This window comes from Festucalex cinctus, chromosome 1 (genome assembly GCF_051991245.1).
Source record: "Festucalex cinctus isolate MCC-2025b chromosome 1, RoL_Fcin_1.0, whole genome shotgun sequence".
Classification (NCBI taxonomy): Eukaryota; Metazoa; Chordata; class Actinopteri; order Syngnathiformes; family Syngnathidae; genus Festucalex; species Festucalex cinctus.
In genome coordinates this window covers 40,125,081-40,139,492 of record NC_135411.1, presented here as the reverse complement: position 1 = coordinate 40,139,492, position 14,412 = coordinate 40,125,081, and the positions used below count along the sequence as shown (strand labels likewise).

The 14,412-nt window shown below is 40.0% G+C and overlaps 1 protein-coding gene across 1 annotated transcript; it reads left to right on the top strand.

Annotated features, from left to right (window-relative positions):
* Positions 1-8,057: 8,057 nt before the first annotated feature.
* LOC144026943 (uncharacterized protein CXorf38 homolog) lies at positions 8,058-12,131 on the top strand. The gene is made up of 6 exons (XM_077534159.1): positions 8,058-8,355; positions 8,627-8,761; positions 9,433-9,555; positions 9,762-9,911; positions 9,993-10,169; positions 11,035-12,131. The coding sequence occupies exons 1-6, from the start codon at positions 8,155-8,157 to the stop codon at positions 11,182-11,184; spliced, it is 936 nt and encodes a 311-aa protein (XP_077390285.1). The 5' UTR covers positions 8,058-8,154; the 3' UTR covers positions 11,185-12,131.
* Positions 12,132-14,412: the final 2,281 nt, after the last annotated feature.

Genomic DNA, 14,412 nt, shown 5'->3' with positions numbered 1-14,412 from the left:
CATAACTGCATGGAATATAGAGACAAATTAATTCACCTTACTCGTTCCTTCTCTTTGATGTCGGCGAGGGGGAATTCATACTGGTAGGTACAAAGAGAGGCTGGAAGGTGTGGGTGAAAACTGGGAACAATAGAGCAGAGTTATTACCTTAGCTCAGCCAAATGCAGACCTCCTGCCACTCCATGTCCCCATCTACTGGTGGCTAGAAAAGCTGCACAAATGCTCTGCTCTTTCTGCTGACGACACCATGGATAGAATGCTGATAGAATAACTACCACAACCAATTAACTCCCAGGCAAGAAAATTAATATCTCATGTAAACGTTTACTGAAAGGGCATTAGAATGGAAATTGTTTCAACAACAAAAACTGCCACATTATTTCATACGCCGACCAACTTCAAATTCATGGGCCATGCACAATATGACATCCAACCAATACAAGCACATTATCGAGTATTTTTATTATGTCCAATATTTTGGTTACCTCAGTTATTTTGGAACATCATATCAATAAAATACAGCACAAGTTCCGCAAACTAAAACCACATAATGAAGAGACTGTTATGGTTTGCGTTACTGAGGACCCAAATGCAGGGAAGCAGAGCAAGGAGGCAGAGGTGGAGTCCAGAACGGTTTTAATAAAACAAAAATGAGGAGGTAAACATGGCACTGGCCGGAAAACAAAAACCTCCAAAAGGCAAGACAGCGACGGCAGGATGTGTGGAAACACTGGATTGACAAGGACAGACAGGAAATCAGAGACTTGTGCTGCATTCGAGGATGGTCGGAAGTCAGAAATATTCGAGTTGAAACTTTCCAGTTCCGACCTCAAAGCGTTCGAGGTGAAAGTAAACAACCAAAATGGCGGATAGTGATAAAAAAAATTTCATTTTGGTCCTCAAAACTCAATTTGACCTTCAGAAAACGTACCTTTTTGCAATTTTGCTTCATTTATAGTTTTAATCTTATTTCATAAGCATTCCATACAGTTAAGTAGTTGACCGTATAATTTCATGCAGGGAGATAGCGGCAATACTGTCACGTACGTTGCGTTACGTGGAGTTGTCGAATATTTATGAATGAAGAAAGCTATCTAGTTTTATACTCGAATAAATTGTGCTTTGCCATTCAGAGTGACGTCACATTGTAGTCCGCCGGTGAAGTCGGGGTCCTTTTTTTCCTTCTGACTTCGCAAAGTGGAATTTCCGAGTTCAAAGGGGCGTTCCCGTACACACTTCCTGGTTTGAACTCGGAAAAGTCAGACTTCCAACCATCCTTGAGTGCAGCATAAGGCCCCGTTCACACGAAAGCCCGTTTCAATGTATCCGCACAAGTTTCTTACCGTTTGGGTAGTAAGTCCACACGGCAGCTCGGTTTCGTAGCTTGAAACCGATCACTTTTGACACCGGGCTCCGGAGTGGAAAGATTTCAAAATGCTCGTAGGCCTACGTTCCAATGTGGACACCATATGCAGGATAGCTACTCTTCCGGTGATTACATAATTCTGTTGTGACTGCGCACGAACCGCCAGTCTCTCAACAACAATGCCGATAGCCGTGTCTTCGTCGTTTTACGCAATCTCCTTGGATTGTTTACATTTCAGAGCCAGCCGCGTGCCGTAATGTGGGCGGGGAGGGCCGTGCCACGGTAAGGTCAATTTCGATACTGTAAATGTATACTTGGACTCCTCCACTTGGGGTACGATCCCATCCCCGACCTGGAGGGTGCACTTCACCCTTTTCCCACTGAGGGTCTCTGATTTGGAGGTGCTGAGTTTCATCCCAACCACTTCACACTCCAGTGAGAACCGCTCAGTGAGAGTTGGAGATCACGGCTTGAAGAAGCCAGCCGCACTGCATCATCTGCAAAAAGCGGAGATGCATTGTTGAGGCCACCAAACTGGGCACACCATCTTTCCAGCCTTCCCCGCCAGAGAGGCGACATTCTATGTTCCAAGAGCTAGCAAGGTCCTTTCAAATGGCCGCTGCCCGACTCTCTCACCTGACTCCCACTCCTGTTATTTTTTTTTCAGTTGTCTCTACTGCAAGACTGATTTCCATTCCATGAGCAGCACTTTGTATGCAGCAATGGATGTTGTAAAGTTTTTTATAAATAAGGTTGAGTTGGGTTCAGTGAAAAACTAAGAATATCAATCCAAAAGGATGTGTAAAGTGCTGTTTTTTAATTAGAACCTAGTAACAGTCATCAACATTAACAAACTTGGCAATTTAAAAAAAAAAAAAAAAAAAAAAAAAAAAAAAGATAATTCAACTCACGTTGTACTGCAACAGTGCTTTAGTGATGAATAATTTTATGCTCCATAGTTGTTGTTGTGTATATGTGACTGCGTGGGTCTGTTAACCGCATACTGTGTATTGCTTCAATTCGTCCGTGTTGTGAGGCTAAACTAATTTAAATAAAAGTTTGACACTCACTTGTAAACGTAACCAGTGGACTCAGGATTCCCATTGATGTCAACTGTGTCATCCTGGATCGAGGTTTGGCGTTTGGTGGCTCCTATTAAAGCGGTACGACGTGCTCACGCTAACCCGGAAGTAGATTTGACTAATGTGTGTGCGTCTCAACCCCCACCCTCCCCTCCCGATCCCGATTCTCATTGGCTAACTTTAGCTGTCAATCAAAACCAAACTTGAAAGGAGATATGTGGTTGGCTTGCCATGCTTTACTTAAAACAGAAGGTGCAAGTTAACGTGACTGGTAAGGAGGAATAGTTGGCGGTGCATCTTGCTAGGGCGGGCACGGACCCCCAAGGCCCGCCCATGCCGACGCGTCCGGGTACAGCTCAGTGCTCTAGTGGTAGAGTGTCCACCCTGAGACTGGGAGGTCGTGGGTTCAATTCCCCGGTTCAATTTCATACCAAAGACTATAAAAATGGGACCCAATTGCCTCCCTGCTTGACACTCAGCATTAAGGGTTGGAATTGGGGGGTTAGATCACCAAAAATGATTCCCGAGTGTGGCCCCTGCTACTGCTCACCGCTCCCGCAGGGGATGGGGCAAATGCGGAGAACAAATTTCACCCCACTTCGGCGGATGTGACAATCAGTGGTACTTTGGTCCCAGAGGGGGGCACCAGTGACCCGCGTCCGTGCAAGGGAAACGTCTGTCCATTATTGTTTTTCATCATATTTAAAATCATATCTACTGAAACGTCAACTGTCGTTTTCCTAATTTAAAAGCAAATTGAGACACGCTTGGCCTCACAAAAAGTATGCAAGTTAATCGTATAAATCTGGATAAAAAATGTTCGGGTCCTTGCTGAGGATTCATTAACATTCCAAGGGTTTAGTCATGCTCCTGTAATGTGAATTTTGTTATATGTATTAAACCGTGTGGTGGGTAAGCCTTATCACGTTGTTGTTGTTTTTTGCTTCATAAACATTACCAACACTCGTAGGCCACCTCACAAACACAAACACCCACTTCCACCCCTCCATCTGAAACGGCATTTTCTCCAAGCTTGCAGTGATAAGTGCGCACACACACAGAGTGCAGTGTGAAATTGGGTCAGCAGTGTAGAGTGGGCTTTAATGCTGAGCACATACGCTCCCTAAAACTGATCTACATATTCATGTGGGTGGCTATCAAAATGACACACACGCACACACAAGCAGACCGGCACCAAAACATGCACGCACATAAATAACGACACGCATGGGCACATTGTACCAAACTTAGCCATCCCACGCACGTGCCCAGATACGCACACACATGCAAATGCCCGCACAAGGACAAGTAAGCACAAAGACTCACGGAATGTCACAGATATTGCAACTGTCAGCATTCTTCACGGGGCATGTATGTTCTTCTCATTCTAATTCTGGGACCTAGATGAGCTCCTTCCTCTCCTGACTGTCAATCATCCCACCTCCCTTCTCTTCTTTTCCTCCTGCCGTTGGCAAAAGCAGCAAAGTGAGGTCCTGCTGAATTTCAGGAAATCTTTTGTGAGGAGTAACAAAAACTAGTAACACCGATTTTGCTCAGCTTCGAAGAAACTGGAGGGAGACAGAACAAATGAGATGCGATGAAAGGGATATACTTGTCAAAAAAAACAGATTTCTGACTTTTTTTGTGTCACCAGTGAACAACGGTTTCCTCTGACAAAGCGTTTTAAGGCTTGATTGCAGAAGGAGGGGGGAGATGAGGCTCGTGTTGGAAGGTGAAAACTGAAAGGATGTAACAAAGGATTCAGCAAGCAGATAGCTCTGACAGCCACTTGGGGTGGGGGGGGGGGGTTGAGGGGGGCATTGGATGGAGGAAAAAGGTGGGGTGGTGCTCTCTTTTGAAGGGAGGGATGGGTGTGTGTGTGTGTGTGTGTGTTTGGGGACCCGCGCAGTGAGGACTGAACATTGTGATTTATTTCAGAATACTAATGTGGCTTTGATCTCCTCTGCTTAAGAAACACCCTGCTGGGACGGTAGGACTGCTGGGCACACATGCACACACCTTCTCTCTCTCTCTCTCTCTCTCTCTCTCTCTCTCTCTCTAATATATATGCACACAATACATATACAGTAAGTTGCACACCCTACCTACCAGCACAGGATCCCAGAACAGGGCTCATATGCATACGCGCGCTCAGTGGCTCACATAAACACACTCTGAGGCATCTAATCTACTTTAACTATCTTCAAATCCATAGAGATCCAATTACAAAGATAGAGGGGTATTTGTTTTCCCCGGTACATCCTAAAAGACTCATTAAATTTTCATGTAAAGCTAAAATTATTTGATACATCACAAATGTCTTTTCATTTTCATAATTTAAGGGGAATATGTTTAAATGGTGCACCCTGTTACTGTTTAAATCAGATACAGGCATCAGAAGTTCGTACCTTTCTTTATTTGTGTCATTCCAGTGAGGGTCATGTCGAAGCTCCATCGTATTCCCGCATTGCTCTGTAGGCGCACGGCAATCAATCAAAGAGCCAACAAAGCACAAACACTCAGGATTCACATTCATACCCAGGAGGAATGAAATTATTTGCAGGCCCATTTTTACCTTGCATATCCAGCCCTTTACGGAGAAAAAGAAAAAGAATGCAGATTACAGCAAGTGTTCGTTAAGGTCATTGTCCAGCCTTATGCGTAAATGCGTAATATATATATACTCACAATTAACCCATGTCGCTTCCTTGACCTCTTAATAGCTTAACTCATTCAGTGCCATTGACGGCTATACACGTCAAAGTAGGGCTGTGCAATTAATTGAAATTCAATTATAATTTCAATTATTACACTCCACAATGAAAAAATCAGCATAATCGCAAAGTAAAAAGATTATTGAGTTGTTTAAATTTATACATTTGCACCTTTTTTTTTTATTTTAAAATAACTAATTTGATCAATTTTGTTTCATCCAGGAACTTGCATAAATATAGTGTTTCAAATAATTTTATTTGTCTTCATATTTTTTATTAGTTTTTTTTTTATGTTTAAACATTTTCTTGTTTTGTACCAAATATATATATATATAGTGTTTCTATTTTTTTTTTTTAACGCTTAGACATTTTTAATATGAATAGTGACAATAATATGTAGAAATATTTTTACCGTTTTGTTTTTTTTGTACTAATTTATTCGAAGTTGCTTTAATTTACTTATATCTGTTTTGACATAAATCTATGTTCCTGCAAACTCTCTCTTTATCCAAAATCGAGTGGCAAGTCTTGAATGGTATACTTCTAAAAAAAATTCACTCAGCTTTACCTTTACTTTTTACCCTGTGATTGACTGGCGACCAATCCAGGGTGTAGACTTCCACTTGCCCACAGTCAGGTGTGATAGGCTCCATTTTCCCGTTTATTGAATATGTGGGTGGATAGACAACATAGCCTATCTAAAAATTATAAAATGTTGAGTACAGTACAGCAACATTTTAACATTCAACTGCCATCCAATTGGAAACTTAATTGGAAATTTATCTACTGTATAATACAAATTAAGACAAAAACAAGTAAAAACTATTCAGATTTTTTATGTCTATTTTTCCTTTAAATTTGGTTAGACTCAAGTTTATAATCTTTATGACATGGCATCTATACCCTTCCATTTGTATTGATACACTTTAAAATGTCTGCAGCCACTATTTTCTTCATCTGATTCAGGTGACAACAGCAGTTGTTGTAAATGTAAAACTGAGACTTCGTTTTACTGTGACGTTGCAGACATTGGACGTAAATATCTTGGGCATGTTTGAGCTTTTATCTGCAGCCATGAAGCGAATAAACCCTCAATAAACCATAAAAGGAAGATGAGAAGAGAGATGGCTGACCTCTAAGAGTGCACGCGTTTCTCATCCAGCAGTCCTGCTCTGACTTTAATTTTTTGGGAGGGCTTTGCTTTGCCCACAAGCACCACATCCCACGCTGCGTGGCACCTGCCAGTAAGTCCAACCTGTCTCAGATGAATATATTTCAAACAGCGATGTCAGGGACATCCGTGCATACAGCTGTTGGCTCTTCTAAGGTTTTCATCCCTGCTCTTCACAGCAGATGTAGCAGCTTGGTTACGCCACCTCTTATAAGGGCCAGGCTTCATGATGGCACCGTGACAACTCTGCTGCGTTAAAGGCGAGCCCAATTCCCAAATGGTCGTTACGGTTCTATCCCAGGTGGTTTTACTGATTTTAACATGCACTGCATGAAATGAAAAGTCTCATTGTGTCAGCGCGCAATTTTCTGCTGTAGTTTATTTGACCAACAATCAACCAGAAAAAAGCACAAACTTGTGAATTATAATAATAATTTATTATGATCATCCAGGGTGTACTGCTACGGAGCCAATGAGGAAGCGATATATGTAGAAAATGTATGGTGGGAGGTATCATCTGAAGTAATTTAAGAGAGCATTTATATGCCTTCAAATATAACCTGCTCTCTCCAGGTCTAAATATATCTGCTTTAAGGCAATTGGGAACTGGGATGCCACCAGGGATTTGGAGCCCCTTGGAAAACAAAACAAAACAAAAACACTTTGGGCCCAACCACTTCAATGTCGCAAATAGGATCACTTCTCAAAGCTGAAGTTTAAATATAGCTCACGTGCAAGTTATCATTAGCAGTGGCGGAAGTAAGAAAGTACAAATGCAGTATTGTAGTTGAGCAGATTTTTCAGGCATCTGTACTTTGCTTGAGTATGACTTTATCTGACACTTTTTTTTACTTTTAGACCATATTTGAAGACAGACATCTGTTTTTGTCCTGCTTACTTTGTGAAAATACGCTTTTGTTTTTCAACCTCAGTGGATTAAGAGTCGACACAATGTAAAGAAAACAAAATCAATGTAAATATGGGAGGCGACGTCAACCTGCATTGATTGATTGATTGATTGATTGATTGATTGATTGATTGATTGATTGATTGATTGCCCTAGAAATTCCCAAGATATCAATTAAACAGTAGCAACATGGAATCAGGGAGCATTGATGGCGATGATACAACAGGTCTGGAGAAGCAAGATATTCCTCATGCATGGATTTAATTCAAAGTGTTCTTTGATGTTCTGGCATTCAAAAATTCTGTCTAATCTGAAGCAACATATTGTATACAAGTAAGGTGTACTTCTACAGTTGTCAGTTATATTGGAATTGATTTTGTTTAGTCGGTTTAATTCGGTGCTCACAAAGTTATGGGAATATGGTTTGGTGGAGCCAACGTTAGTTTATTAGTTGTTTTTTCCCCACACATTTTCTTCATTGTGCCAAATTATCAAAACGTTATAGGCTATATAATTATTCAAAATTCATTTTTACCTTTTACTTTATGAGAGTTGAAGTCATTTTATATATATATATATATATATATATATATATATATATATATATATATATATATATATATATATATATATATACACACACATAAGCAATTCCTTTAAAACAAAACAAAAAAGGGTAAGCTTCAATGGTGCTGGTAGCTTGGCTGTCTACCTGTGCTGTAAATTTTGCTTTCATTGTGAAGAGCCAGAGCTTGTAAAGAGCCAGTCAACAGCGACATCTAACGGCGGAGATGGGTGACCGCGGGGCGAGGGGGCGGGGCCAAGCAATATCTCCTCTTGAACTTCCTCGATTTACCAGTGTTGCTTGCTAGTTTCAAACTTCGAATAAATCCGGGGGAGACGCTTCAGACGCCATGTGTGAGGATCTTGTAGTGCGTCTGAACGACAGAGAATACACAAACTGGCTGAAAGCGGGGCACTGTCTGTACATCCTGAAAGACGCCCTGCATCCCTTCATCGAGGAGCACATGCGAGCTTTTCATCGAGCTTTGCTCCGTGACGAGCCTTCTCTCCGTGCACAATGTCCACGATCATGCCGGTCCGGTGACATTAAGGTGTGGAAACACTTTCAGTTTGGCGGTTTAGTGTGAAACAGTGAAATTGAGTTATTATTATTATTATTGTTGTTTAAACAGACGCAGCAAAAGTACTCACACGTGACTTACAGGCATCTTAGTTTGAATATTAAGTATTCTATTATTGAGTATTATTCAGGCCAGTCAAGATACGGGAGTTTGAAGTACACCTGAAATATCTATACCTAGTATGAACGTACGCCATTACTTTCCACCACTGGTTTGAAATCATGATGAAACGCCTGTGAAGCTTTCCAGGGCATGTACGCCGTGTTTACAGTGGAAGTCTGAGATTCTCAACCACCACAGACAACCCGATTCCACTCTCAATTGGGACAACTGTACTCCTTCTGCATGGAGGACACAGCACTGGGAGTTGGCCAAGGTACACAATCGGCGAGAATGTATAAAATGTACTCAGTTTAAAGTGAGAATTTGCCCACCCCAATTCCAGTGAAGTTGGGCTACAATAACATATACATCTCGTTTGAATATTACATATTTCGTCTTTGCAGTGTAATAGATTGAATAAGAGGTTGAAAAGGATTTGCACATCAATGTATTGTTTTTATTTACGTTTTACACAACATCCCAGCTTCATTGGATTTAGGTTTTATTATATTCATAATTGATTAAGCAGTATGTTGAGTAGAGCAGTATGCTGCGCAGGTCGTTGGTATGTATGCCTCACAGTTTTGTACATAACGCTGATATAATAGCAGGGAGGGAGCCATGACTTCTTTTGTTGTATGAATGACAACACAGCTTCATTGTACCTTCTGTTATGTAATTGAAGCACATTTTTGATTGCTAGAATAAATATATGAACAACGATATACATATTTGCAATGAATCATATTTTTGTACCAAATGAAATGAAATTGGATCATTTCCCATGGCACGTCTGATGATCTCTGTTGGTACAAGACTGGTTGAGAATCACTGGCGTGGCCCATTTTTATTTGTGAGGATTTGGATGGAACGTGTTTAAGATGAAGTAGAACCAAGTTTTGCCAGCTGGTCACACCTCTTAACAGAAATTGTTTGTTTCTCCAGGCTTATATGCCGCGAGGTCAGGCCCGCGTGCATGCGGCACATCAGTGTGATCCTTCTGCTTTGCTCAACCTCATCAACTACTGTGACCGTTTTACCTTTGTACATTCATCTTACGTGAGAGAGGTAAGCATCCATTCTTTCTTAATCTAGTAATTAATTATTCATTATTTTATCATTCTTTGTTATTATTAAAGTATGAAGCTGAATAATGACTATTTCTAATTACATCCTAAATGCGATATTTTTATGGGGGAAAAAAATACATGATTTGGTGAAGTATGTTTCTATACAGTATAAACAATTACTTCGGTTTTGTCTGTGTGTTGCAGCTGATCAAATGCAGGAATGAGCTGATGCATTCTGCTAACCTGCATGTGAGTGATGAGTGGATAAAAAATTTCAAGGGTGCCTTGAATCGTTTTGTGCAGCTCTTCAGCCAAGTACCCAACATGACACTCGTTGAGCAAGAGCTAACTAAGGTGAGCATGTCTGTGTTTGGGCACCGCTTTTTGCAATTATATGGCACATTTACGATCACACGTTCCACCATTTTATTGCAGATGCTGACTGTTGATTTGTCAATATGTGCTACTGACGCTGTAGATTCTACTGACATGAAAGTAGAGGATGATTCTGCCAATTACAATATAAGGCCTGAATTAATCAGCCAATGGGAGGCTGACTTACTACAGGAGAGGCTGCGGGAGTTGCGGCATATGGCTGACAATGAAACAATGGTGAGAAAATGAAATTGGAGTTCAGCATATCTCAATCTTCAAGGTTTCATTTCTCCATGGGTTTCATGTGGATTCATATTTACGTCTCAGGACTGTGTATAGTTGGCTCCAAATATTTGCTCCTTATTCTCCTCATTGTACATTATTAGGAAACTATTATACAGGAAACTATTATACCAGGGGTGTCAAACTCGTATTAGCTCAGGGGCCGCATGGAGGAAAATATATTACTAAGTGGGCCGAATCGGTAAGATAATGGTATATAACTTAAAAACAATTGCCGTCATTAATAGGCAGATTTTTTAGATTTTTGGGCCAGTCCTAAATTATGGAGCTCAACTGTAATCTATTGTTAAAAAAAATAACTTTGCCTGTATGAGTTCCAGAGTGTTAAATCTACCTTTTTGTGCATATCTATATAGTTTCCATAATGCATTGTGTGGCACAGTTGATGAAGTTATGACGTTAATCCTTGTCATATTTTATGTGTTTGTGTTACCAGTAATTGAATTTGTGCCGTATTTAATACGTTTATGTTGGTCTATGATTTAAAAAAACAAAACAAAACATTTATTTATTTTTTTTAAACAAACCATAACTTTAAGTTGTGTGTAAAGTAATGACTTCCAGGGCGATTCCGTGTACAAGTTACTCACCTGAGGACTGCTTGTGAAATTACACATTGATATATTTGATTATGGTTGGCTGATTAATTGGTCCGACATTACGATTTTTTTTTTTTATCTTTTACAAAGTCGTCTCGCGGGCCAGATCAAACCCCTTTGCGGGCCTGATCCGGCCCGCGGGCCGTATGTTTGACACCCCTGTATTATACAGTTTGAAATATCCCTTTTTGTTTTCCCAGGACACTGATCAGCTGATGATGCTGGATGGTTTCCTGCAGGAAAACAAAGATCTGAGCCAGAGGTTTTCTGCAGAGCTGCAGGCCATCAGCGCGTTGGGGATGGACAAAGGAAGAGTTGACAAACAGTCAAGTGATTTGGGCCAAAAATGAGGTGACTGTCAACAGTCTCGACATTAGGTTTTATTGTACTATGGTTCTAATTGTGATTTAAACAAAAAATCGATTTATCTTGAGCGATTATGATTTTATATACTGTATATATTTTTTGGTTAGTTTTATTTTTTAATAGTCCCTTTTTAGGGATATTTTTGCATTAGTTACGGTTGCAGCCATTTTTTAACAGTCACGTGACCATTGTGATGCATCGCATGCTGTAAACAGGCATAAAATCACAAGGCTTCGAATGACAACAGACACACACGAGAAATTGTTGCATCCCACGATGGACAAAAGGGGACCATATAGCAATGAACCACTTCTTTAAAATCATATATTAGTCACCCTGAAAATGTAATTTGTGGACAGTCACTAACCTGGATCCGGCCAACTTTTACTCACTCTGCCAGCTATATTTTGTTATGCTCAGTGTGCTTACCCTACATTAGGAGACGCCACCCCCCACTCCCCCCAAGGAAGAACATGAAACCTGTCATGCTGAGGATTACACCAATCAGATTTGGCGATAACGGCATTTTTCTTGGCCATTACATCAGAAAACTCACATTCAAATCAACGAAGGCGGATATGTTATTGTGATCACGTAACTAGAGAAAGGCGCTGCCCAGGGTAGGTTATTGTTTTGATACTTACTTGGCTTAAAAAAAAAAAAAATCAGGGAATACCATTTCAGACATATTTGCACTTTTTATACACTAACTAATCGAATATTGGAAAATGAGTTTTCAGTGGTGTATTGCTTTAAGGTACGTTCTTGAATTACAAGGATTCCAAAGTGGTTTGGTTCATTTATGCTGCTATTAATTTGTTTCTTGTCGGTATTGTATTTTTTTTTTAATTCCTTCTGTATTATGCAACAATTAATGTTACACATATACCAATGTACAAAACACTAATAAAAGTGTGTTGGAAAAGTTTCATTTCTGTAAAATGCATTAGGGTCATATCACTGGTCACCAGCCAGTTGCACCCAAACCTTTCTATCTCTTCTGAAAATAGTATTTGATCCAGTCTAGTACAATGTCTCTTATGCCATACCCAGCCATTTTTTTATATTACAATAGTTGATTGTGTCAAAAGCTTTCTTGATAACAATACATATTCTGTTTGCCTACTAAGTCTACGTGGATGATGTGGTCACCATAGAGGTAGGGCTGGTAATTGATTCTAATTTCCTCAATGGATCTCAATTTCAAGAGTTCAGTTTGATTTTAATTTAAAAAAAAATCTATTTGATTCACTTCAATCAATATTGTTTAATTGTGGAACATCAATTATTCTTAAATATCAAGAACATGGTAAAAAAAAAAAAAAACAAGCATTAAATTCCAACTCAAATTTTGTGGATGCAGTAACTGGTTAAATGATTTACTTTATTATGAAACTAACACGTGTTATGATCACTTAAGGGTTACACAAGCATTGACATCAGAAAGACTGAGATGAAAATATGTTCAGAATTCTAATTCAATAATTGTAAATATAAGTTTTAAATATTCTGAATTGTGCAATATGTCTTTCACAAAAGTAAGAAAATACTTTTAAATTCATGTGAACTGTAAATTTCAAGAAAACATCCATCCATCAATTTTCTTGACCGCTTATTCCTCACAAGGGTCGCGGGGGTGCTGGAGCCTATCTCAGCTGGTTTTGGGCAGTAGGCAGGGGACACCCTGGACTGGTTGCCAGCCAATCGCAGGGCACACAGAGACAAACAACCATCCACACTCACAAGCACACCTAGGGACAATTTGGAGCGCCTAATTAACCTGCCATGCATGTCTTTGGAATGTGGGAGGAGGTCGGAGTACCCGGAGAAGACCCACGCAGGCACGGGGAGAACATGCAAACTCCACCCAGGAAGGCCAGAGCCTGGACTCGAACCGGAGTCCTCAGAACTGGGAGGCGGACGCGCTAACCACTCGCCCACCGTGCCGTCCTTCAAGAAAACAGTAAGATTTAAAAACAAAAAACAAAAAAAAACCATTTTCTGAAGATATATTAAAAATTATCGATTCATGGTTTTCTGCATCAGGCTTGAAAAGGAAAATCGATTTGATATCGAATAGTGGATATCATTTTTATTATTATTATTGTTATTATTATTTTAGACCCAGCCCTACACAGAGGTGCACTTCACCTTTGCATACCTCAGCAGCGATCCTGTTTAGTAGACTTCGGCTCTGTGTTCAACTAATATGTATAGCCTGCCTCTGTGTTGGCAAAAGAATGAATTTCAGCAGCCATTCGTTCAATAACCCTGAACAGGTTAAGGGACGGAAAATAAATGGTTGGATAGATTCTGTTGTTACTTTGTCACCTGCTCTACCTTAATGGGACAGTCTGCCTGATTTAGTGCTCCCATTCTCCATCTATTTCTCTTTCGGTGCAGTCCAAGAGGCTTGTTAATTTTCAGGACCCTTTGAAAGAAGCTCAGATTTCTTTTTATGGCTAATTATGGATTATCCTTTTCATGGATAATTAAAAAAATAAAATAAAAGCTGAAGGTACTGTACCTTGACATTGTTGAATCACTTTGTGTATTGGAAATGGCGACACTTATGTCCATAGGAGTTTAATGATCTCTTGCACAGAGATTGTATGCATTTCGAGTTCATCTGCAATGTGTATTCAGGCAATGTTGTTGGCCAGCAGCACATTCATCAAGTGGTCAAACTGAAAATGAGAAGAGTAACGCAGTTCATGGACATCCATCACCGGTGTTTGTCATTTGTGTCAAGTTACAAAATAGTATCAGGATCAAAAACATATCACGGGGTGATCTGCTGACAGGATTATGAAGGAGAAGTCGCTGCTTTAAATCATTTTGACTAATAATATCTCAGGCTGCAGTTTCACCAACCGCTTGACCGTGGTAGTATAGTATTTTAAAATTCCTGGTTTGATTACAGAGCCAGTGTTTTAGCAAAACAAAATCGATGCAAATATGCCTTGCTCTCAAATACTTGGCAGACCTAATCTGTTTCTTTAATCTGAATTATTATTACAGGTGGACATCTGACTACATGCCATTGTGACACTCATTATTTGTCATGCGGTGTCACTGTTGTGTACTGCATTCACTCTGCTGTGCACTAACTCTTTGTCATTATGCCTTTTTTTTTTTTTTTTTTTTTTTTTGCACAGGCATGACCCATTATTTATTACCCCTGTCGGCATATCAAGTTGTAAATGATCTTG